Source organism: Hyperoodon ampullatus (assembly GCF_949752795.1).
Source record: "Hyperoodon ampullatus genome assembly, chromosome: 16".
Lineage (NCBI taxonomy): Eukaryota > Metazoa > Chordata > Mammalia > Artiodactyla > Ziphiidae > Hyperoodon > Hyperoodon ampullatus.
In genome coordinates this window covers 61757522-61784810 of record NC_136929.1, presented here as the reverse complement: position 1 = coordinate 61784810, position 27289 = coordinate 61757522, and the positions used below count along the sequence as shown (strand labels likewise).

The 27289-nt window shown below is 36.6% G+C and overlaps 1 protein-coding gene across 1 annotated transcript in view; it reads left to right on the top strand.

Moving 5' to 3' along the window:
- Positions 1 to 27289, top strand: part of INTS6 (integrator complex subunit 6) — a gene marked incomplete at both ends in the record, with an annotated part of 93791 nt that overhangs the window by 2719 nt on the left and 63783 nt on the right. The window contains one exon of the mRNA XM_079722066.1: positions 27111 to 27200. Coding sequence (XP_079578192.1) covers positions 27111 to 27200 — 90 coding nt within the window. The remainder of the gene's footprint in view (positions 1 to 27110; positions 27201 to 27289) is intronic.

The following is a 27289-nucleotide window of genomic DNA, read 5'->3' as shown; positions in this document are numbered from 1 at the left end:
TTGCACTTCATGTATTTTCTCACACATTAATCTTTTTCTGTTTCCCCTTTCATGCTGCTTTATTTTTCAGCTTTTAGTAAGTTGGGCAGATTTGCCATGAACTTTTCAGTTTGTTTCTTTAAACTAATGGATTTATTTCCCTTTCATTTTCCTTTGTTATCTGTAGCGCTGTGCAGTCTTATTGCTTAAGGTTTTTTTTTTTTTTTTTTTTTTGCATTACGTGGGCTTCTCACTGCTGTGGCCTCTCCCGTTGCGGAGCACAGGCTCTGGACGCGCAGGCCCAGCAGCCATGGCTCACGGGCCTAGCCGCTCCGCGGCATGTGGGATCTTCCCAGACCGGGGCACGAACCCGTGTCCCCTGCATCGGCAGGCGGACTCTCAACCACTGCGCCACCAGGGAAGCCCTTGCTTAAGGTTTTGATCTAAACTTTGAGTTCGAAGACAGATATGAAACTTGCCATTATTCAGTTATCCTTATTTCCTTATTATTGGATATACTAACTGTTATTATTTGGTTGTCAGGTTGTCAGTGTATAGCAGAACTACTAATTTCCTGATCTTCTGCATCACATTTCATAAGTGGGAAAGGCATTTAGACACGTTTACCTTCTATCTCCTATTAAAAATATTTCTTAGGTGTTTCCTTAGAAAAAACTGCTTGTCGTGGAGAGGCTGAGGACGTTTGTAATTTAAACCCGTATTTTCCTTTTCCAAGTTGCCATCTTCCACCAGAGGATGCTTAAGTTCTTGTCTATAAAGCTCACAGAAAGTTTGAGGCTGAAGGTGGTCCTGCTGTGCTCTTACCACTTTGACCAAGAGAAGAGCCTGGAGATAGCATGTTTTTGTATGTTAAGATTTATTAATTCAACAGGGGGGAGAGATTATGCCTTTCAGTTATTTTGATGAATAAGCAAGGATGCAAGGAGTAATATCCTGAATTAGCACATGAAAATGATACTAGCATTAAAAGAACTAAGGAAGCCACAATTTTCCAAATGAAAATGACAATGATTGAGTCTAATGATTATGAGTCTCATGATTAATTAGAAGAAAACATCTTCCCAGAAGAAATTTTTCATCATAAGATTTTTTCTTGCTGATTTAAATATACATTTTGTATTCAAAAAAAGGGTAAATTATCAAGAATTTTGGATGTCTCAGGTATTTCATATTGAATATAGTTCATGTATTTTCTTCGTAAGGTTATCTGCCTATTTTTTGTGGAGTACCAGTGTTCTGTAACCTCAGTGTTTCTCTTGTAAATACTTCCCGTTTCATGCTCTATATTAGGATCTTCGGAGCCCACAGTACTAAATGCTTATATATAATCTCAGTAGTTGAAGGAAATGACAAAAGGTGAGCTACATGAAAGGGCATATTGATTTTATAGAACATCTAAAAACCTTTATATGTTTCTGAATAATTTTTCTTAAACACTTAAATGGGGTTTATATATATATGTATCTGTATATTTATATAGATATTTCCACACATGTTCCCACCACCCACATACATGCACATACGTGGTTTCCATAATCAATTCCAAGAGTATTTTTAATATCTATCTATATTGCATAAGTTGGCATACCTACAAATAAAACATCTTTGAGATATTAGCTAGGATACTAAGAGAACTTGCAGGGCATCAGTAAGGTTAAAGTAGCTAAGAAAAAAATGATTCTTGGTGAATGTTTTCTCAAGCACTTTGGATATCTCACTAACAAGTTCCTTGCATATAGAAGTCCTTATAAATATTTAATTTTGATAATCAGTACCATTTGCTGATACTCCTACAATCATGGAACAATGTGTAGTCAATCTTTTCTTTATAAATTATAGTAACAACTTATTAAATTGCTTATCCTTGCAGCCAAATTTGATAGATTTTTTTTTTCCCACATGTATTCACCAGAGTTTCAAATAATGCTGATCTTTTGAGAGCCACTGAAAATTTGAACCTGCCTTAATATCTAAACTTTGGACATGTGTAAAGTTTTAGAGGTCTGATTAAAGTTGCCTATGTAGATCGGTTTATTTTTCATACTTTTCCAAATTGTTATATTTTCTGTCAATGTTTTCAACATTGTTTATTATTATTATTTTTTAAGTTAGGTTCCAGTTAGGTTTAGCTGCTAAATATTACTCTTGCCTGCAGTTCATCATTTTTGTCACTGGACTGATTCCACATTCCTACTACTGAATGTACTAGTACTGATTCAGTTGTTCTAGGACTTAGAATGGTACCTGACCTACTACTGTATGCCTTTGGTGAAGACAATCCTTGAGTAATACCATAAAAGGAAGTATAATATGTGTTTAATTTTTTGAGGGTTTTCTATTCCAAGTGTTTACCTCATTGAAAAATGGTGGCTTTTAGACACCATCAAATTGAATGAATCTTAGGGAGAATAATGTTAGCCAGTTTTATTGTTCAGCATAAAGAGCTATTTGTGAACTTAGCAGATAATTCAGGTAGATTTCTAATAATACTGCTTTTTTCCCTTTACCAAAGCAGCAGTACCCATTTAGTTCTCAGGTAGTACATAATAAAGGCTTCTCTTTTAATGTTGGTAGGTGAAGTAATGAAAACTTGATTCCCATTTGGGTTTTTGGTTTCCTTTAGGCTATCAAGAAATATGTAAATAATAGTTTGGTATTTATTGACCTATAGGTATCTTTTCAAAAGAAAGTAGATTATTATACTTGAACATATTGTGCTGAATATGAACTGGAGACATTTTTTAAGTCTCTGAACTTTTTCTTCTAATTTTTAAATTGTGGTAAAAAACACATAACATCAAATTTACCATCCTAACCATAAGTGTACAGTTCAGTAGTGTTAAGTATATTCACATTATTGTGCAACCAGTTTCCAGAACATTTTCATCTTTCAAAACTGAAAGTCCTTTCAAAACAATAACTCCTCATTTCCCCCCTAACCCCAGCCCCTGGCAATCAAAGAACGGCACCATTCTACTTTCTGTTTCTATGAATTTGACTACTCTAGAGATGCCACCTATAAATGGAATCATACAGTATTTGTCTTTTTGTGACTGGCTTATTTTACTTAGCTTAATGTCCTCAAGGTTCACACATGTAGCATGTGTTGGGATTTCATTTCTTTTTATGGCTAAATAGTATTCCATTGTATGTGTATACCACATTTAAAAAATTTTTTTGTATATACCACATTTTGCCTACCCATTAATCTGTTGATGGCCACGTTGGTTGCTTCCATCTCTTAGCTGTTGTGAATAATGCTGCTGTGAACATGGGGTAAATGTCTCTTGAGATCCTGCTTTCAGTTTTTTTGGATATATACCCTGAAGTGGAATTGCTAGATTGTATGGTAATTCTATTTAAAAAAATTTAAGGAAATGCCATATTGTTCTCCATAAAGTTTGCACTATTTTATATTCCCACCAATAATACACAAGAATTTCAATTTCTCCACATCCTTGATAACACTATTTTCCTTTTTTCTAATATTAGCCATCCTAATGGATTTGAAGTGATATCTCATTGGTTTATTTGCATTTACCTAGTTATTATTTATATTGTACATCTCTTCATATGCTGGGTGGACTTTTGTATACTGGCTTTGGAGAAATGTCTGTTCAAGCCCTTTGCTTATTTTTTAATTGTTATTTTTTTCCATTGTTGGTAGGAGTTCTTTAAATATTCTGGATATTAACCCCTTATCAGATGTGCAATTTGCAGATTTTTCTCCCATTCCATGGTCTGCCTTTTCACTCTGTTGATTGTCCTTTTAACAGAAGTTTAAATTTTTGATGTATTCCAATATATCTATTTTTTATTTTGCTGCCTTTGCTTTTAGTGTTATATCCAAGAAATCATTGCCAAATCCTATGTATTGACGCTTTCCCCCTATATTTTCTTTCAGGAGTTTTAGTTTTATGTCTTACATTTACGTCTTTAATCCATTTTGAGTTAATTTTGGTATATGGTGTAGAATGAAGTAAGCTTCATTCTTTTGCATGTGGACCTCCAGTATTTCCAACACCATTTGTTGAAGAGACTGTCCTTTTCCCTTTGAAAGGTCTTGGCGAGCACCTGAACTTAAGTCTCCTGAAATTATTTTCAGTAATTATTGATGGATAGGGGACTCTATAGTCAAACTTGCTTAAATGTTTTTTCTCCATCTTTAATTGTGTAAAAGAAGAGCAATGCCTAGGAATGTGAAAATTGGGTTCCAATTCTGACCTTGACATTGAATTACTATGACACATTGGGCAGTCACTTTACTGCCCTGTGCCTCTGCTTCTTCGTTTCCCAAATTGCCAGTAATGAAGCCATTTATACCCTTAGAGAGTCAATGAGAGTCTGAAATGGGATGGTATATTAAAATGTAATTTAAAAATTATGAAGTGCTCAGTAGACACAAAGCATACTTCTTCTCCCCTCCATAGATTATTCACCTCTGGTTTTCTCTTATTTTTCACCTTTGAATTTGAAATCAGTTATAAAAATCTGGTGATATTTAAAGCTGATTTTTATTACATGCTTTGAAATCTGTTAGTAGCATATTAAATATATATATATTTTTTTCCCAGGGTGGGGCTTTATATTGCTCCCTGGGGAAGCAGTGTGAAAGGTCAATATAACCTGACCTAAGTTGTCTTAATGGCAGTTGATAAGCATGGGATAAAGTACAAGGATGGTATTTAAAAAAAAATGTTAAATGAAAACTGGATGAATATCAATTAGCAGATAAGTCAGAAAGTCATTCTTTCATAGGAATACAAGTTAGAAAAGGAACCCTTAGACGACAAAAGCACATGTTTTAGGATTCTTTCAAATAGGGAGCTCCCCCTAATGCGTTTAACATGAGATTTACACAAGTTTGATATGCAAGGAACTTTTGAGGAGCACATCTATTAGGTAGATCAAGGGATGTTTTAATAAGAAGGTTTTACTGAGCTCAAAGTAGTATAACATGGCTATGATTTATTTCCTATTGAGCATTAATTTATTATTTATTTGTTTATTTTTACATCTTTATTGGAGTATAATTGCTTTATAATGGTGTGTTAGTTTCTGCTTTATAACAAAGTGAATCAGCTATACGTATACATATATCCCCATATCTCCTCCCTCCTGCGTCTCCCTCCCACCCTCCCTATCCCACCCCTCTTAGGTGGTCACATAGCACTGAGCTCATCTCCCTTGTGCTATGCAGCTGCTTCCCACTAGCTATCTATTTTACATTTGGTAGTGTATATAGGTCCATGCCACTCTCTCACTTCGTCCCAGCTTACCCTCCCCCCCGCCTTGTCCTCAAGTCCATTCTCTATGTCTGTGTCTTTATTATTCATGTCCTGCCCCTAGGTTCTTCAGGACCTTTTTTTTGGGGGGATTCCATATATGTTACCATCTCTTTCTGACTTCACTCTGTATGACAGACTCTAGGTCCATCCACCTCACTACAGATAACTCAGTTTCATTTCTTTTTATGGCTGAGTAATATTCCATTGTATATATGTGCCACATCTTCTTTATCCATTCATCTGTTGATGGACACTTAGGTTGCTTCCATGTCCTGGCTATTGTAAATAGAGCTGCAGTGAACATTGTGTTACATGACTCTTTTTTTTTTTTTTTTTTTTTTTTTTTTTTGCGGTATGTGGGCCTCTCACTGTTGTGGCCTCTCCCGTTGCGGAGCACAGGCTCCGGACACACAGGCCCAGCGGCCATGGCTCACGGGCCCAGCCGCTCCGCGGCATGTGGGATCTTCCCAGACCGGGGCACGAACCCATTTCCCCTGCATCGGCAGGCGGACTCTCAACCACTGCGCCACCAGGGAAGCCCTACATGACTCTTTTGAATTATGGTTTTCTCAGGGTATATGCCCAGTAGTGGGATTGCTGGGTTGTATGGTAGTTCTACTTTTAGTTTTTTAAGGAACCTTCCACACTGTTCTCCATAGTGGCTGTATCAATTTACATTCCCACCAGCAGTGCAAGGGGGTTTCCTTTTCTTCACACCCTCTCCAGCATTTATTGTTAGTAGGTTTTTTGATGATGGCCATTCTGACTGGTGTGAGGTGATACCTCATAGTAGTTTTGACTTGCATTTCTCTAATGATTAGTGATGTTGAGCCTTTCCTGTGTTTGTTGGCAATCTGTATATCTTCTTTGGAGAAATGTCTATTTAGGTCTTTTGCCCGTTTTTGGATTGGGTTTGTTTTTTTGATATTGAGCTGCATGAGCTGCTTGTAAATTTTGGAGATTAATCCTTTGTCAGTTGCTTCATCTGCAAATATTTTCTCCCATTCTGAGGGTTGTCTTTTCGTCTTGTTTATGTTTTCCTTTGCTGTGCAAAAGCTTTTAAGTTTCATTAGGTCCCATCTGTTTATTTTTATTTTTATTTCCATTTCTCTAGGAGGTGGGTCAAAAAGGATCTTGCTGTGATTTGTGTCATAGAGTGTTCTGCCTATGTTTTCCTCTAAGAGTTTGATAGTGTCTGGCCTTACATTTAGATCTTTAATCCATTTTGAGTTTATTTTTGTGTATGATGTTAGGGAGTGTTCTAACTTCATTCTTTTACATGTAGCTGTCCAGTTTTCCCAGCATCACTTTGAAGAGGCTCTCTTTTCTCCATTGTATTATTCTTGCCTCCTTTATCAAAAATAAGGTGATCATATGTGTGTGGATTTATCTCTGGGCTTTCTATCTTGTTCCATTGATCTATACTTCTGTTTTTGTGCCAGTACCATACTGTCTTGATTACTGTAGCTCTGTCTGAAGTCAGGGAGTCTGATTCCTCCAGCTCCATTTTTCTTTCTCAAGATTGCTTTGGCTATTTGAGGTTTTTTGTGTTTCCATACATATTGTACAAGTTTTTGTTCTAGTTCTGTGAAAAATGCCATTGGTTATTGATAGGGATTGCATTGAATCTGTAGATTGCTTTGGATAGTATAGTCATTTTCGCAGTGTTGATTCTTCCAATCCAGTAACATGGTATATCTCTTCATCTGTTTGTATCATCTTTAATTTCTTTCATCAGTTTCTTATAGTTTTTTTCGTAGAGGTCTTTTGTCTCCTTAGGTAGGTTTATTCCTAGGTATTTTATTGTTTTTTTGTTGCAGTGGTGAATGGGAGTGTTTCCTTAATTTCTCTTTCAGGTTTTTCATCATTAGTGTATAGGAATGCAGGCGATTTCTGTGCATTAATTTTGTATCCTGCTACTCTACCTGATTCATTGATTAGCTCTAGTAGTTTTCTGGTAGCATCTTTAGGATTCTCTATGTATAGTGTCATGTCATCTGTGAGCATTAGTTTTAAAGATGGTAATTTAAATGACAAATTTCAAGACCCAGGTTTTATTTTCTTTGAAAATACTTGCTATAATTTATCTTCATAATTTTATACTCTAAATCTGTTTTCTAAAGGATCAAAAAACCACCCTAGTGTGTTTTTTTAAAAAGAGAATGAAAAAGAATATCCTAAAGACATCAGTTGCATTCTTAATTAGAAATTATTGAAAATAAATCAGAAGTACAAAAGGTAAATAATACGTTCCATTTCTTCAAAGAAATTTTTATTTTCCCTTTATGCAGAAGAATGTCAATAATTATGTGTATTAAACTGTACAGCTGAAAATTTAAAAGCCAGGAACAAATATTTGAATGAAAGAATTTCACTTATTCAGTTATTTTCAATTGATTTAAGGTCATTTATGGTCAGAATTAGCTAAAAGTATTGTTCAGCCATGTTTGTGTTATGGATTTCTCCAAGAAGATCATATAATATTTTATAACTTGAAATTTTCCTAAATATTTAAAATTATTTTTAGTCATCATAATCCTTCACTCAAATTTATACTCTTATAAGTAAAATCGTCTTGGTGGGTTTCTTTTCTTTGGTTGGTCAGTGTTCACGTATACCAGCCCTGTTTTCTTTCATTTTATTTTATTTTATTTTTTAATTCTTATTTTGTTTTTGTTTTTTTGACCGAGGCACTCGGCTTGCGGGATATTAGTTCCCTGACCAGAGACTGAACCCAGGCCCTTGGCAGTGAAAGCGCAGAGTCCTAACCACTGAACTGCCAGGGAATTCCGTGTTTTCTTTCATTTTAAATAAGTAATTTCTTTATACAAACTTAATTTTCGTTTAGCCCTATTATTAATCTGTTTAATTTAAGCATGGTCCCAAACCATAAAGTACTGAGTTTTTTGGGTTTTGTTTTTGTTTGTCTTTATTCCCCTGATCTCTCTTATTTCCCCCCAACCTTTTCTGTTGAGATATACCTTAAATACACATATTCTAATTATGAAGCTTAGTAAATTTTTAAATACACTCTTGGAAAAAAAAATTGAACTTTTTGCATCTACTGACAGAACTTTTCAGTAGACTTTCTGTAAATATTATTATGGTTATTGTTTTCCAGGGCTTTATAATTGAAAGTGATGTTAGATTCCATCTTCCTCATTGTATTAATGTAGAAAGTAAGGCCCTTCAGAAAAGTTAAAATGCTGAATTTCTTCACATTATGAAAAATTTCAAAAGAGAGCAATTGGTTATGAAACAAGTCATGCAGATTTTATTAGTAATTTGTATTTTATTTAAGAGCAAATTTTATTGGAAGGTATAGCCAGTAGGTCTGAGTCCCTTTGGTGGGGGGTGTGTCAGTAGCTCTCCAATGAAGTGTGCGTCCTTTCAGTTGCTCTGTGAAAAGCAGGCGTTTCATTGTGTTGTTGTGTTACACTTAGCTTTTATTGTAACACCTGTTAAAATACTGTTTGATACATTCAGTTGGATTTTCTTTCCACTCCCTCCTCCCTCCCAACTCCTTGAAAAAAAAAATGTGAATGTGGGGGATAGTTGCCAGGATTTTATACCATTCTTAATTTAAGGCCTGGATGCTAAAGTGTGTGTGTGTGTGTGTGTGTGTGTGTGTGTGTACACACACATACTGTTTGATTTCATATTCATAGTTTATTTAAAGTTTCTGATGTAGTTAATACAGGACTATTAACCTAGTCTGTTAATTAGTTGACTTTTCCCGTGTAGTGTGCCAACATTACTGCTATAATTATAAGTTTTTACCTGGACAGCTTTGTAATTAGTTAACTATCAATTAGTTTCCTTTGACTTAAGATACTTTTGAAAATCTCTAAGCATTGTTGTTAAGATTCAGAAAAATCTGTTTGACTCTATGAATTCCTAGTCCACCCGTGGGTTCCTGGCAAGTCATGTAATCTCTCAACCTCAGTTTCCCCATTACGAAAATAGAACGAAATAATCTATCTTGCAGGATTGTGGTAAAAATTGAGTGATACATGGTATAATTTGTTACTGTAATACATGTATTACCATTTTTGTGAATTTCCTTTTATTTGAATTTTAAAAATTGGAATTGTGGGTAGGGTATTTTATCCAGCTTTTTAAAGAACAAGATTTGTGGTGATAGGGAAAGAACTGCTTCATTAGAACTGGCTGTGCCTGGCTCTGGGGCTACTAGCTTATGTTGTATTGACTGACAAGTCCCTTAACCTCACTGAGCCTCAAATTTCTCATCCACAAATGGTGGTAATACCAATCTTGAAAAAGTTTTTAAGGATTGGAAATAATTTTTTTTTTTTTTCGGTATTGGAAATAATTTTTTTTTTTTTTTTCGGTACGTGGGCCTCTCACTGTTGTGGCCTCTCCCGCTGCGGAGCACAGGCTCCGGACGCGCAGGCTCAGTGGCCATGGCTCACGGGCTCAGCCGCTCCGCGGCACGTGGGATCTTCCCGGACCGGGGCACGAACCCGTGTCCCCTGCATCGGCAGGTGGACTCTCAACCACTGTGCCACCAGGGAAGCCCTGGAAATAATTTTGTTAATCATCTAGCAAAGTGCCTGCTTGGAAAAGGTTTATAATCTGAAACCTTTGAGAAAAAACAACAAAAGTTTTTTCATAACCCAACATGTATACATCACAAGAAGCTAGATTTAGCTGTCCAGCAGTTTCAGCTAAAGTAAAATTTCTTGCCATAGGGAACATAATGGTTTTTGGCTTTGAATTGAAGCTCTGTAGGTTACTCCAAAAATACTTTCCCCTTGGAGTTACAAAAGTCTTTTCCCCCACATCTCTTATTCTTATTCAGAAATGGTTTAATAACAGTGAGTACTTCAAACAAACAAACAAACATGTTTTTGATTTTCAAAGCAAGAAAGGTTTTAAGCTTCTTTGAGGAAATTTAGATCTCAGCCCATTTTTAGGGCTTTGTAACAGTATATTTTAGAATTCAGGTTGGTGATGATTAGGATGGGGTGGAGGATGTCATTGTGCAGAAGAAAGGTCAAATGTAAATGGTATGATCCATTTTATTGTTTGTAATGTAGATTTATGTGGGAAAAGAACATAATAGGATGACCCTGGAAGGATTATTTTATGTGATGATATTTTTCTTTTAGGGCCTATGTGATTTGAAATTTGATTATTGGTATATTGAGAGATAGTTGTGCCTCAAAAGTAGTTTAACTTAAAAATCTTATAATTAAGAGGATTAGTTTTAATCAGAGGACCAATTTATCAGCCTAGTGATGACTTAGCAAAACTTATTCTAGGTCCTACATACTCTTGCCTTTTTTATCTTTGCCTTAGAAGGAAATGATGTTTTAACATTTTCCATCTATTAGTTTTTCTCGGAGACGCTGGGGAACATGTGAAGGTCCTTGGGAGGATTATATCATCTAAAAAACTTTATTATAGAAAGGAAAACAGTTCTGAGTATGTGAGAAAAAGTAATTGTAGCATTAGCTATTAGGTAATGTGATTTGTAACTAGTCATTGACAGGATTGATGCTGGCATGTTAAAGGAAAACTCTCACTTTGTCTTCAAGCTGGTGAACCTAGGTAGATATTAGGAAACATCAACAAAGTCTGCTTATTGGGAGTTCAGTCACTGGAAGCATCCAAACAACTATTCTGAAAGGATTAAAAGCAATTGATTATTTTTAATCACAGATATTGAAGATGATTGAGTATGCAGTGCTCTGTGAAAGGTTAGATTGCAAACTGCAGTGGATGATGTTACAAAGCCTGGGTCCCTAAGATAATGACAGATAATAGTACTTTTGGATTATTAGGAATAAGCGAAGTGATGTATTTATGGCCTCTGATGTAATGCTTGAGTTGTGATGGTTCCTGATCGTTTATGTACTTTGGAAGGTAATAACTAATGTAGAATTTTGAATTTTTTTGTACATTTTAAATTGTCAATCCCATTTCTCAAACCAGTAAGTTAGAAGGAATACCCAAGTAATTGCATTCAGAAAATTGGGCCTAAATCAAATAGTAGAAAGAGTAAGAGATCTTTACATCTAAATTTTATTGTTAATCAAGAAGGGATAATATCTAATCCCAAACAAGATTATATTTAATGTAAATCCTAATGTAAAAAAGAGTTATCTTGTCATGTTCTTAGAGCTTCCATTTCAGTGAGCTATAATATCAATCAAAAACATGTAGCGATCTGTGCAGGCAACCACCCATCCATATGTGACATCTGCTTTTTCATGAGGTTCATTTCTAACTTAAAACCTTGGTGGATATTTATGTATAGATAGGAAGGCTTGTAAAAATTTGTTTTTAACAGTAGAACCCAAATATTATGTGGTTAGTTTTTTGTTTCCCAAATGTGTCATCTATTTTGAAAATTTTAAATCTATAAACACTTGGGAAGGTGCTTAGCATGAGCATCAGTAAATGTTTGAATCAGAATTTAGCAAGAATGAATTTCTAGAAACTCTTTACTCAAGTTCATATACCTGTATAATGGATTTGGAGAAATTTAAATATTTCCTCCTAAAAATACTTACTGAAATTGGGTTACCACAAATTCTTTCCTAGAAAATGAAAATTCCATATATTATATATATATTTTTTTTACAAAGCAGGGCCCCTTAAAACTAAATCTCACATTTTGATTTATCCAATTATTTTGAGGTTGATCTTAAGCCATAGCATATGGGAAATAATAGACTATTAGTTTTTCCAAGTGCTTATCATGAATTATTTTCCTTTATGAAGTTTAGTACTTTATTGCTAACTTTACTGATATGCAGTATTTATTAGGCAGTTCTTCATTTTCAATTGTAGTCTTAAAGATACTTAGGTAGAATGCTGTTGTTGAATTCCACCTTTTTTGTAGGATAGCTGTGGTATGTGTGAATGATTCTTCTGAGAGCATATTCATAGTGTGGATGTTTAGAAGGAAGTAATGATAATGGTTAAAGATGTGATTTAATCAGACTTTTGCAAAAGTAATATCTGTAGGTTTGGTGTAGTCAATAACCCAAGGAGAGGATTATTTTTGATAGAATAGGCAGATCTGTATGAGTTTTTTTTTTTGAGGTTTAATTAATTTTCAGCATTATTGTTGCATAACTTTACCTATCTTTGAAAATATGTTTTCATCTTGGCTTTTATTTTTTTACTTTTTCTGTTATGTTTCTAACATTTTTTTTTAAATTTATTTAATTTTTTTGGCTGTGTCGCGCAGCTTGTGGGATCTTAGTTGCCTGACCAGGGATCAAACCTGGGCCCTCGGCAGTGAGAGCACAGAGCCCTAACCACTGGACTGCCGGGGAATTCCCTAACATGTTTATTATTATATGCTTTGCTGGAATTAAGTTAATACCACGTAATCCATTTAGTATAATGGATGTATTAGGTTCTTTATCCAGAATGTTAGTATTTCTTAAGTAAAATTATATTTCTGATACCCTCATTACTCTTTTTATGCCAGTATAAACACTGTTTGCCTGCTACTATGTATTAAATAATGCCAAAACCAATTATTTATTTGTTAGAGTAATCTTATCCAAATTTTAGACTCCAGTTCAGATGTAAATCTCAAAATTCTGTGAAATTATTTAAATATTTAATATTTAAATATATTTAATTTATATTACTGTCCTTTGATGCACTCATTGTTAGTCTTATCAGTCATTGAGTTTAACATTCATCTTTTTCACAAAGTCAAGCTAGTAGTTCTTCAGTTCTTATAGTGAATATTTTTTACATTACTACTACAGCTGACCCTTGAATGACACTTACATGTGGAATTTTTTCTTGCATACTACAGTACTACACAGTCTGGGGTTGGTTGAATCTGAGGTTGGGGAATCACAGATACAAAGGTCCGACTATAAAGTTATGTGTGTATTTTTGACTGTGCAGGGGTCAGCGCCCCTCAACCCCTTGCGTTCAAGGATCAGCTGTATTTAGTTTATTATTTAAATCAAATCCTAGGATATTGCTCCTTACTCATTATGTTAAAATAAATATATGAGATTCCCTCCTACTTTTGCTCAAGTCTTATTATTCCATCTGTTTCTACTGCTTTTTTTTTTTTTTTTTTTGCTGTACACGGGCCTCTCACTGTTGTGGCCTCTCCCATTGCGGAGCACAGGCTCCGGACACACAGGCTCAGCGGCCATGGCTCACGGGCCCAGCCGCTCCGCGGCACGTGGGATCCTCCCGGACCGGGGCACGAACCCATGTCCCCTGCATCGGCAGGCGGACTCTCAACCACTGCACCACCAGGGAAGCCCTAATGCTATTTTTTTAAAAATAAGGAATTAAATAGATAAAGGAACTGTATTGGTACACAATTGTATAATGGCATTACTTGAAACTAAAATTATATTTCTTTTAATGGGGAATTTTAACATGTTTTTCTTTAGTTTATACTTTAATGTATTCTAAGTACTAGGTTTCTATACACTAGGATATTTTTCTTAAAGTTTTATTTTTGGATACTAAGCACATCTTAATTTTTAAGAGTACTTGTTTTGAATATGTAATAAATGCACGTAGTTAAAAAGTTCAAGCATTAGAGAAAGTTATACAGTTGCTCACTTCAGTTCTTCAGAGGCAACCATGATTAATCAGTTTATAATGTGTATCCTTCAGAAATCTTTTGTATGTAGTCAAAGGTATTATTTTTAAAGCACTGATTTCTTTTTTTCTTTTTTTTTTGCTTTTTTAGCAAAAACTTTTTTTTGAATTTTATTTTATTTATTTTTTGATATAGCAGGTTCTTATTAGTTATCCATTTTATACATATTAGTGTACATATGTCAATCCCAATCTCCCAGTTCATCACACCACCACCCAAAGCACTAATTTCTTAAGATGAATATCTTAGTTTTTACACCAAAAGACTTATTTATGCCACACCACTTGGGATCTTGACTCTAAAAGTTACCTTGCTGAATTTGAAAACAAACATAAAACTTGTAATTCTGGCCTTGGAATACTGATTTTAATGTAAGCCTGTTGGGCCTTTGCTTACTTAAATAATATTTTGTTTGGAACGTGTAATTAACGAGTTGTGCATTCATCCCTATAATATAATGAACCCCCCCACCCTTTTAAAAAAAAAGCTAAGCAATATTAATGACAGTGAGTTATTGAATAGAAAATATAACTTGCACATCAAAACTATGATTTCATAGGTCTTATTGCTAGAGTTTGAGGCTAAAATAAAAAGGAACTGATTTAAAGAAAAATATTAAGAATATAAATATTAGTGCAGGTAATAAGTAGATATTGAAAAAATTCTGGTTGTGGTATTCAAATGTCTGAAGTTTGAGCCATACTGAACTAAAGAATGTTATTTATTCTGGTTGACTTGTGTTGCAAAGTATGTATTAAAAGGCTCTTTTCTCAATTCTGTGTAGTTGTAGAAGTGTTTATTAGTATTATGACTAATAAGACTTTGGATGTGAATTGCAATCTAATACTTTTAGAAATAAGCTTAAAGTAGAAGAATACGTTTAATATTAATGTTTCTGTATTTTATATTTTTTATAGAATCTGATTTTTGACAAATTATAAAGGGAAGTGTCAGAAAAAGTTTCTAAATGAATATGAGGTGGTTTATCATATTTTAGAACATATATTGTTACCTCTTTATTATCTATGGTAATAGAGAAAAATAAGGTAGATAATGCAGGACTCTTTTCATATTTTCAGTATTTATATAGATTCTACAGTGATGTAAATAAAGGGAACCTAAAGCTCTAGTCTTGAACTTAACTTACAAAATTTTTAGCAGCAATCCTGCTAGGTACTTGTCCTGTATATGCATGAGAACCTTTAGTGATATAGTACTTATTTCTCAGGGCTGCCCTTTCCATTTCCTTACATTTTTGCTTGTTGTCACTGTAATTTACTTGAAAAGGAAGTTTTAGATTGAAAAAAAAGCACGTGCTCTTTCTGGAAGTTTTTGTTTTTCTGCTAGGTAATATACTTTTAGCCTAGACGTATAATGTTATACAGCTTAACATCTTTTTGGTTGATTTCTGTTGGCCATAGCTTTCCTGACACATAGCAAAACAGCTAGCCGGTAATAGATGTGGGTTAGCCAAAGATGCTGTCACAGGAGAGAGCCAGTGAGTGGATCTTTGGTGTACATTTTCCCTGGGAAAAGTGTAGCATAGACGGGCACTTGGCTGTCTTTCTGGGATTTGTTTAAAGCAGTGATAATCATGGTGGAGCATGGTGGCACGGAAAGAAAACTTGAGGCCTTTGGTCCTGCAGCAGAGGTAGCCACTAAAAGGTCTGCTGAATGCTCAGGGCTGCCTTTCTTTCGTTTCAGAAGATAATAAAGACATGTTTAAGGGTACAGTAAAATTCCTGTGCCTCTTCCCCCTACATTTTAAATTTCTTGGGTAAAACTAAAACTGCTGATTCTGAGAACCAGGTTAGTTTATATTTGAAGATAAATTAGCCTTGATTTTACGTTTTCAAAACTATTTTTGCTAAATAACTTGTTTTAACATTTTCAAAAGCATTTTCTTTGCAAAAATGAAATAGGTTTCAGTGGATAAGACCTACTTACTCTAATTATATTCTTTAAATTTTCTTATTGAGATTTTATGCCTTAATTCATTTAACATCAGAATACTGTTAAGTTATTGAGAGAACTTACGTGAAGTAAAAGTTTTGTATTTGTCTATAACAAAACTCTTTTACCTGAGACTTCTAACCAATATTAAAACCAAATTTTCTAAATGACAAGATTTCCATTAGTAAATATCTCTAGAGGTAGAGTATTATACTTTGCACTGTATTTTTTGTTACATGTCTAGATTTCTTTATGCTAAAAACCAGTGAGAGTAAAACATCTGAGTTTAGTTTTGCTAATGGCAAAAGTAAACTTTTAGTCCCTCTACTGGCTGCCTTTGTTGTAGCAGAGCTTAAATTTTTTCTTTTTTTTTTTTTTCTTTTCAACTCTTAACTAAGATAAAGTCTAGCTTTATGACCAAGGTGAATTTTGAGGCAAATTCGAATATGAACTGTCCCCAAATTGAGTAACTTCATAAACATACTTATTAAGAATAAAAATGGAAAGTAGTGACTTTTAAATATAAAGATTTGAGAATTATTAAACTGCAGAGGCTTGGCCCTGAATAGCTAAAAACATTATATTACACTGATTAAATCATAACTTTAGACTTTTGAAATGTTAAATTATTTTTTGTAAAACGTGAAAAAAAAAATCTTGTGATTTTTTGGCAGACAACCAAAAATGTGTTTTAGTTTGCTGGATAAAAGAGAATGTCAGAGAAAGATGCCAGTTACTTATGTGCTTCTGCCAAGAGTAAGTGTACTACCAAAGGCGGAGGAGGAGCAGCCTAAAACTATACATGAGAAGCTTCATGGCGCAACATGGTCTGCTCATTTGCTGCAGGTGATTTAGAAATTTATGCTTAGATAAATGTTAAGACAATCAGCTTTATATAGAGGTTGGGATAACTTTTCCCTGAAGAAAAAAACCCCTCCTTTTGTGTATAAATTACATTCATTAAATCATTATTCTAATTTAAAAATTTTTTGTTTAGTTTTGGCTGTGTTGGCTCTTCGTTGCAGCATGTAGGATCTTCAATGAGGGACCTGGGATCTTTCCTTGAGGCACGCAGACTCTTCGTTGTGGTGTGCAGGCTTCTCTCTACTTGTGGTGTGCGGGTTTTCTCTTCTCTAGTTGTGGCGTGTAGGCTACAGGGTGCATGGGCTCTATAGTTGTGGTGCGCAGGTTCCAGAGCGTGTGGGCTCTATAGTTGTGGTGCACAGGTTCCAGAGCGTGTGGGCTCTGTTGTTTTGCAGGACGCGGGCTTTCTAGTTGAGGCGCACGAGCTCAGTAGTTCTGGTGCGTGGGCTTAGTTGCCCCATGGCAGGTGGGATCTTAGTTCCCCGACCAGGGATCGAACCCAAGTCCCCTGCATTGTAAGGAGGATTCTTTACCACTGGACCACCAGGGAAGTCCCTCATTATTCTAATTTTTATCATAACTAACACTACTGCTTTTCTTATTGTGATTCTTGACTAAACTCTTTCACCTTAGAAAGGGAGGGATCTTAGGCACAGTAGGGTTAAGTGAGTAAATAGGTGAAATGAGGATAGCCATATTTTTCTTTTCTTTTTTTTTTTATTTTTTATATCTTTATTGGAGTATAGTTGTTTAACAATGGTGTGTTAGTTTCTGCTTTCTAACAAAATTAATCAGTTATACATGTACATATGTTCCCATATCCCCTCCCTCTTGCGTCTCCCTCCCACCCTCCCTATCCCACCCCTCCAGGCGGTCACAAAGCACCGAGCTGATCTCCCTGTGCTATGCGGCTGCTTCCCACTAGCTATCTACCTTACGTTTGGTAGTGTATATATGTCCATGCCTCTCTTTCGCTTTGTCACAGCTTACCCTTCCCCCTCCCCATATCCTCAAGTCCATTCTCTAGTAGGTCTGTGTCTTTATTCCTGTCTTACCCCTATGTTACTCATGACTTTTTTTTTCTTAAATTCCATATATATGTGTCAGCATACAGTATTTGTCTTTCTCTTTCTGACTTACTTCACTCTGTATGACAGACTCTAGGTCCATCCACCTCACTACAGATAACTCAGTTTCATTTCTTTTTATGGCTGAGTAATATTCCATTGTATATATGTGCCACATCTTCTTTATCCATTCATCCGATGATGGACACTTAGGTTGTTTCCATCTCCTGGCTATTGTAAATAGGGCTGCTATGAACATTTTGGTACATGACTCTTTTTGAATTATGGTTTTCTCAGGGTATATGCCTAGTAGTGGGATTGCTGGGTCATATGGTAGTTCTATTTTTAGTTTTTTAAGGAACCTCCATACTGTTCTCCATAGTGGCTGTACCAATTCACATTCCCACCAGCAGTGCAAGAGTGTTCCCTTTTTTCCACACCCTCTCCAGCATTTATTGTTTCTAGATTTCTTGATGATGGCCATTCTGACTGGTGTGAGATGATATCTCATTGTAGTTTTGATTTGCATTTCTCTAATGATTAAAGATGTTGAGCATCCTTTCATGTGTTTGTTGGCAGTCTGTATATCTTCTTTGGAGAAATGTCTATTTAGGTCTTCTGCCCATTTTTGGATTGGGTTGTTTGTTTTTTTGTTATTGAGGTGCATGAGCTGCTTATAAATTTTGGAGATAAATCCTTTGTCAGTTGCTTCATTTGCAAATATTTTCTCCCATTCTGAGGCTTGTCTTTTGGTCTTGTTTATGATTTCCTTTGCTGTGCAAAAGCTTTGCACTTTCATTAGGTCCCATTTGTTTATTTTTGTTTTTATTTCCATTTCTCTAGGAAGTGGGTCAAAAAAGATCTTGCTGTAATTTATGTCATAGAGTGTTCTGCCTATGTTTTCCTCTCAGAGTTTGATAGTGTCTGGCCTTACATTTAGGTCTTTAATCCATTTTGAGCTTACTTTTGTGTATGGTGTTAGGAAGTGTTCTAATTTCACTCTTTTACATGTAGCTGTCCAGTTTTCCCAGCACCACTTATTGAAGAGACTGTCCTTTCTCCACTGTACATCCCTGCCTCCTTTATCAAAGATAAGGTGACCGTATGTGCGTGGGTTTATCTCTGGGCTTTCTATCCTGTTCCATTGATCTATCTTTCTGTTTTTGTGCCAGTACCATACTGTCTTGATTACTGTAGCTTTGTAGTATAGTCTGAAGTCAGGGACCCTGATTCCTCCAGCTCCATTTTTCGTTCTCAAGATTGCTTTGGCTATTCGGGGTCTTTTGTGTTTCCTTACAAATTGTGAAATTTTTTGTTCTAGTTCTGTGAAAAATGCCAGTGGTAGTTTGATAGGGATTGCATTGAATCTGTAGATTGCTTTGGGTAGTAGAGTCATTTTCACAATGTTGATTCTTCCAATCCAAGAACATGGTATATCTCTCCATCTATTTGTATCATCTTTAATTTCTTTCATCAGTGTCTTATAATTTTCTGCATACAAGTCTCTTGTCTCCTTAGGTAGGTTTATTCCTAGATGTTTTATTCTTTTTGTTGCAATGGTAAATAGGAGTGTTTTCTTGATTTCACTTTCAGATTTTTCATCATTAGTATATAGGAATGCCAGTGATTTCTGTGCATTAGTTTTGTATCCTGCTACTTTACCAAATTCATTGATTAGCTCTAGTAGTTTTCTGGTAGCATCTTTAGTATTCTCTATGTATATTATCATGTCATGTGCAAACAGTGACAGCTTTACTTCTTCTTTTCCGATTTGGATTCCTTTTATTTCCTTTTCTTCTCTGTTTGCTGTGGCTAAAACTTCCAAAACTATGTTGAATAAGAGTGGTGAGAGTGGGCAACCTTGTCTTGTTCCTGATCTTAGTGGAAATGGTTTCAGTTTTTCACCATTGTGGACGATACTGGCTGTGGGTTTGTCATATATGGCCTTTATTATGTTGAGGGAAGTTCCCTCTTTGCCTACTTTCTGCAGGGTTTTTATCATAAATGGATGTTGAATTTTGTCGAAAGCTTTCTCTGCATCTATTGAGATGATCATATGGTTTTTCTCCTTCAATTTGTTAATATGGTGTATCACGTTGATTGATTTGCGTATATTGAAGAATCCTTGCATTCCTGGAATAAACCCCACTTGATCATGGTATATGATCCTTTTAATGTGCTGTTGGATTCTGTTTGCTGATATTTTGTTGAGGATTTTTGCATCTATGTTCATCAGTGATATTGGTCTGTAGTTTTCATTCTTTGTGACATCTTTGTCTGGTTTTGGTATCAGGGTGATGGTGGCCTCGTAGAATGAGTTTGGGAGTGTTCCTCCCTCTGCTATATTTTGGAAGAGTTTGAGAAGGAGAGGTGTTAGCTCTTCTCTAAATGTTTGATAGAATTCGCCTGTGAAGCCATCTGGTCCTGGGATTTTGTTTGTTGGAAGATTTTTTATCACAGTTTCAATTTCAGTGCTTGTGATTGGTCTGTTCATATTTTCTATTTCTTCCTGATTCAGTCTTGGCAGGTTGTGCATTTCTAAGAATTTGTCCATTTCTTCCAGGTTGTCCATTTTATTGGCATAGAGTTGCTTGTAATAATCTCTCATGATCTTTTGTATTTCTGCAGTGTCAGTTGTTACTTCTCCTTTTTCATTTCTAATTCTATTGATTTGAGTCTTCTCCCTTTTTTTCTTGATGAGTCTGGCTAATGGTTTATCAATTTTGTTTATCTTGTCAAATAACCAGCTTTTAGTTTTATTGATCTTTGCTATCATTTCCTTCATTTCTTTTTCATTTATTTCTGATCTGATTTTTATGATTTCTTTCCTTCTGCTAACTTCGGGGTGTTTTTGTTCTTCTTTCTCTAATTGCTTTAGGTGCAAGGTTAGGTTGTTTATTCGAGATGCTTCCTTTTTCTTAAGGTGGGATTGTATTGCTATAAACTTCCCTCTTAGAACTGCTTTTGCTGCATCCCATAGGTTTTGGGTCGTCGTGTCTCCATTGTCATTTGTTTCTAGGTATTTTTAAATTTCCTCTTTGATTTCTTCAGTGATCACTTCGTTATTAAGTAGTGTATTGTTTAGCCTCCATGTGCTTATATTTTTTACAGATCTTTTCCTGTAATTGATATCTAGTCTCATAGCATTGTGGTTGGAAAAGATATTTGATACAATTTCAATTTTCTTAAATTTACCAAGGCTTGATTTGTGGCCCAAGATATGATCTATCCTGGAGAATGTTACATGAGCACTTGAGAAAAATGTGTATTCTGTTGTTTTTGGATGGAATGTCCTATAAATATCAATTAAGTCCATCTTGTTTAATGTATCATTTAAAGCTTGTGTTTCCTTATTTGTTTTCATTTTGGATGATCTGTCCATTGGTGAAAGTGGGGTGTTAAAGTCCCCTACTATGAATGTGTTATTGTTGATTTCCCCTTTTATGGCTGTTAGTATTTGCCTTATGTATTGAGGTGCTCCTATGTTGGGTGCATAAATATTTACAATTGTTATATCTTCTTCTTGGATCAATCCCTTGATCATTATGTAGTGTCCTTCTTTGTCTCTTCCAGTAGTCTTTATTTTAAAGTCTATTTTGTCTGATATGAGAATTGCTACTCCAGCTTTCTTTTGGTTTCCATTTGCATGGAATATCTTTTTCCATCCCCTTACTTTCAGGCTGTATGTGTCTCTAGGTCTGAAGTAGGTCTCTTGTAGACAGCATATATATGGGTCTTGTTTTTGTATCCAGTCAGCCAATCTGTGTCTTTTGGTGGGAGCATTTAGTCCACTTACATTTAAGGTAATTATCGATATGTATGTTCCTATTCCCATATTCTTAATTGTTTTGGGTTCGTTATTGTAGGTCTTTTCCTTCTGTTGTGTTTCTTTTCTAGAGAAGTTCCTTTAGCATTTGTTGTAAAGCTGGTTTGGTGGTGCTGAACTCTGTCAGCTTTTGCTTGTCTGTAAAGGTTTTAATTTCTCCATCAAATCTGAATGAGATCCTTGCTGGGTAGAGTAATCTTGGTTGCAGGTGTTTCTCCTTCATCACTTTAATTATGTCCTGCCAGTCCCTTCTGGCTTGCAGAGTTTCTGCTGAAAGATCAGCTGTTAACCTTATGGGGATTCCCTTGTGTGTTATTTGTTGTTTTTCCCTTGCTGCTTTTAATATGTTTTCTTTGTATTTAATTTTTGACAGTTTGATTAATATGTGTCTTGGCGTATTTCTCCTTGGATTTATCCTGTATGGGACTCTCTGTGCCTCCTGGACTTGATTAACTATTTCCTTTCCTATATTAGGGAAGTTGTCAACTATAATCTCTTCAAATATTTTCTCAGTCCCTTTCTTTTTCTCTTTTTCTTCTGGAACCCCTATAATTCGAATGTTGGTGCGTTTAATGTTGTCCCAGAGGTCTCTGAGACTGTCCTCTGTTCTTTTCATTCTTTTTTCTTTCTTCTGCTCTGCAGCAGTTATTTCCACTATTTTATCTTCCACCTCACTTATCCGTTCTTCTGCCTCATTTATTCTGCTATTGATCCCATCTAGAGTATTTTTCATTTCATTTATTGTGTTTTTAATCATTGCTTGATTCATCTTTAATTCTTCTAGGTCCTTGTTAACTGTTTCTTGCATTTTGTCTATTCTATTTCCAAGATTTTGGATCATCTTTACTATCATTATTCTGAATTCTTTTTCAGGTAGACTGCCTATTTCCTCTTCATTTGTTTGGTCTGGTGGGCTTTTATCTTGCTCCTCCTCCTTCTGTGTGTTTTTCTGTCTTCTCATTTTGCTTATGTTACTGTGTTTGGGGTCTCCTTTTTGCAGGCTGCAGGTTCGTATTTCCCGTTGTTTTTGGTGTCTGTCTCCAGTGGCTAAGGTTGGTTCAGTTGGTTGTGTAGGCTTCCTGGTGGAGGGGACTAGTGCCTGTGTTGTGGTGGATGAGGCTGGATCTTGTCTTTCTGGTGGGCAGGTCCACGTCTGGTGGTGCGTTTTGGGGTGTCTGTGGAGTTTTTATGATTTTAGGCAGCCTCTCTGCTAATGGGTGGCGTTGTGTTCCTGTCTTGCTAGTTGTTTGGCATAGGGTGTCCAGCAGTGTAGCTTGCTGGTCGTTGAGTGAAGCTGGGTGTTGGTGTTGAGATGGAGATCTCTGGAAGATTTTCGCCGTTTCATATTATGTGGAGCTGGGAGGTCTCTTGTGGACCAGTGTCCTGAAGTTGGCTCTTCCACCTCAGAGGCACAGCACTGACTCCTGGCTCCTCAATTTGGGATGATTCGTTGTCTATTCATGTATTCCACAGATGCAGGGTACATCAAGTTGATTGTGGAGCTTTAATCCGCTGCTTCTGAGGCTGCTGGGAGAGGTTTCCCTTTCTCTTCTTTGTTCTCACAGCTCCCGGGTCTCAGCTTTGGATTGGGCCCCGCCTCTCCGTGTAGGTCGCCGGAGGGCGTGTGTTCTTCACTCAGACAGGACAGGGTTAAAGGAGCAGCCGCTTCGGGGACTCTGGCTCACTCAGGCCGGGGCGGGGGTGGGGGGAGGGAGGGGCACGGAGTGCGGGGCGAGCCTGCAGCGGCAGAGATCGGCGTGACGTTGCACCAGCCCGAGGTGCGCCGTGCGTTCTCCCAGGGAAGCCGTCCCTGGATCCCCGGGACCCCGGCAGTGACGGGCTCCACAGGCTCCCCGGAAGGAGGGCGTGGACAGTCACCTGCGCTCGCACACAGGCCTCGTGGCGGCGGCAGCAGCCCCAGCGTCCCACGCCCGTCACTGGGCTCCGGGCTTTCAGTCGTGACTCGCGCCCGTCTGTGGAGCCCCTTTAAGCAGCGCTCTTAATCCCCTCTCCTCGCGCACCAGGAAACAAAGAGGGAAGAAAAAGTCTCTTGCCTCTTCGGCAGGTCCAGACTTTTTCCCGGACTCCCTCCTGGCTAGCTGTGGCACATTAGCCCCTTCAGGCTGTGTTCATGCCGCCAGCCCCAGTCCTCTCCCTGCGCTCCGACTGAAGCCCGAGCCTCAGCTCCCAGCACCGCCCGCCCCGGCGGGCGAGCAGACAAGCCTCTTGGGCTGGTGAGTGCCGGTTGGCACCGATCCTCTGTGCGGGAATCTCTCCGCTTTGCCCTACCCAGGTACCTGGGGAGTTTCTTGCCTTTTGGGAGGTCTGAGGTCTTCTGCCAGCGTTCAGTAGGTGTTCTGTAGGAGTTGTTCCACGTGTAGCTGTATTTCTGGTGTATCTGTGGGGAGGAAGGTGATCTCCGCGTCTTACTCTTCCGCCATCTTCCCCGGAAGTCTGACAACAACTAGCCATATTTTTCTTTACTTTTCTCTGCCTTTGATCTTTACCTGTATTTTCCAAAAATTAAAGTCATTAAAACTTAATATTTATTTTTTTGTTTGTATGTAAAGTGAAAGTTGATTGAAGTTATATAGTTTTCAAAAGTAAGTGATATCTATCTATATAGCATTTTATTTTACTGTGTTTTTGCTGGGAGGTGGTATATTGATTTATATATAGAAAAATTGGTAGGTAAGACATCACAGAGCAACAGGAAACCAAGTAATGGAATAGTCCTACTGTACGTAGTTAATTTTACTGCAGATAGAATATAGTAAACCAAACTAATTGTAATAACATTCATTGTTGTGTGACTGTGGCACAACCCACGTTGGTGTAGAATTGTATTCAAGAGAATTTAGCTGCTACCAGTAGGACCTTCAGATGCTGTAGAAAGACCATGCGATTTAGAGTTGGAATCATGTTCTGGCATTGCCAGTTACAACTGTGTGACTGAGGGTTATATTGTTTAATCTCCCTGAACATTTTACCTCACCAAGTTTTTAGGGTTAAATCAGATAAATATAGATGCTTTATTGTTATTATCAAGTACCTGTTATTACAGTAATTCCAGGCGTAGACTCTGAGGAGTATTATGTGTATAAGACTCTAGTAAAGTAGCAATTGAAAGCTTTGTTGTCAAGGAAAAAGTAACTTTGATTTTAGTGTTTGAATTTAGCTTAAATTTTTTTTTTTTTTTTTTCCGGTACGCGGTCCTCTCACTGCTGTGGCCTCTCCCGTTGCGGAGCACAGGCTCCGGACGCGCAGGCTCAGCGGCCATGGCTCACGGGCCCAGCCGCTCCGCGGCATGTGGGATCTTCCCAGACTGGCGCACAAACCCGTGTCCCCTGCATCAGCAGGCGGATTCTCAACCACTGCGCCACCAGGGAAGCCCACCTTAACCATTTTTAAGTGTAGAGTTCAGTAGTGTTAATTACATATATGTTGTTGTGTGAGGTGTTGTATATTTAAATTGAAAATACGAGAAGGAGAGGATAAACGCTGTGGGGAAGTGGTATTCAAAATGTACTCCATGAAAGCACTCCAAATCCAATTTTATTTGAGGAAATGTTATATTTATACTTTTATTTACTTAAGTTTGAAAACTACCACTATTAAAATTTGGAGAGGGAAAGGGCTGAATTATTCAAGGCCAGAGTAATCAGAGAAAGTTTCAAGGCAGAAGAGGAGTACTTAAACTGGGCCTTAAAAAATGATTAGGAATTGGATGGGTTGTGGGCAGGGAAAAGGAAAAGCATTCTTCTTGAGGGAGCCAATCAAAGCTCAGAGGTTGGGAATATGAACATTGCCTGTTTCTCGATTAAAGAGAAGATCTGCATTATGAGAATTTATGTTGGGGGTAAATGGTGTGTAATGTAATGTCTCCCAAAACGTGTTCCATCTGCCTTGAATGTTGTAGAAGAGGAAGGGAAGGGAAATTCTTGTCTTTCTCCTGCAAGGTTCTAGTAACATTTGAATGCGACTGTGCATTTGAGAGCTTAAAAGGTTGTATCCAACATATTTTAATTTTATATGACCAGAGGAAGTTTTCTCTACCTGGAACCATTGTTTCTTGGACACCAGTTTGAAAGTGGTATATGCCACTTACATACACTTTCTTGACTTGATCAAGAAATTTAATATACCAGATATCCCCCTGCTCCCACTTTATGATTAGGTTATAATCACAATTACCGTATGTGAAAAGTGCTGGTAAACTCATTCAACAAATACGGAGTATGTACTGTAATCTGCTAATGATTGAGAGTTATATATGTGTAAGGAAAACGTTACAGAACCATAAGATATTACATGCATATAACCCTTCTACATTCTTGCTATTCTATGTATGGTCAGTGAACATTAGCGTCTCCTAGCCTGCAGTCTTGTTAGAAATGCGAAACCTTAGTCTTTGTCCCAGACTTATTGAACCAGAGCCTGCATTTTATTAAGATCACCGAGTGATTCATATGCCCATTAAAGTGTGCATTTGTCATATGCTGTTTTACATCATACCCAACACAACTTTGTTCTGTCCTTTCTTGAACACTGTTAGCAGCAGAGAATTTGATACCTTTGATTTCCAGCTTAGGGTTTACCCTCTTGAAACTTCTACCCTCTGGTCATGGTTTTGTCTTAAAGAGTTATACAGAATCTGCTTCAGTATCTCAAATGAGAGTCATTTATATGTAAAAGATAAGCTTATGTTTATCTGAGTCCCGAACAAAATGTGTCACCTAGAATTGATCATAGTACTCACAGAGTGACTTGGCCAGAGATTTGAATGGAAGCTATTGAAGTTATTTCACCTTAACTATAGAGCATTTAAGAGCTCTGTGCCACTGCGTTCCATTGCCTCCGCTGCTGTTATTTTTTTTACTCCTCTCACCAAGCAATTTCTTTAAGTAGCCATCCTTCTTACTTTTAACTTTTCACATTGGACTGTTCTTAAAATTTTGCTAAGCTCAGGGTAGGCCTAGTGTTTCTTTGGAACCAGCTCTTAGAGCCCTTCCATACCTAGTCACTTGGTTAGATACTTTGATTATAGGCATAGATTACTTGTAAAGGATCACCTAGTATTTTGCCTTCCTCTCTAAGAAGTTTCTAAAGAAAATTACCTATTATTTTAATTTGTAATATCTAGATATGTCAAATCACTAGAATTGAAATGTAGGGTCCCTTTTAAGAAATTAAATACTTTTAGTTAAATAAATGTAGATGCTCACTGTAAAAGTTAATACAATACAAAAATGTAGAAAGAAATGAAAAATCTATTTTTTCCTCTTTCTAATTCTAACCCTTCAAGGTTAACCTTTGTTTATTGCATTTCCTTCTAAACCTTTTTAAAAAAATGTACAAAAGGTATGTGCTATAAATAAAATTTAAAAACAAGAAAGGGGGATTTATATACTGTTCTGAAAATTGACTTTTTACTCAGAAAAATTAAGCTGATCTAGACCTTAACACGATCAATGTGTTTTTGACTTTAGGGAAGAAACCCTTTTTTTTTGGAGCCAGCAATAATTATTACAATTACTGATGGGAGCAAGTTGACTACTACCAGTGGAGTCCAGGATGAGGTAAGTTATGTTTATATCAGCATGGATTATGCAAATGCAGTTGAAAAATCTTTATTTATGTGTACATTGTAGGATATTGAAACCTTAAG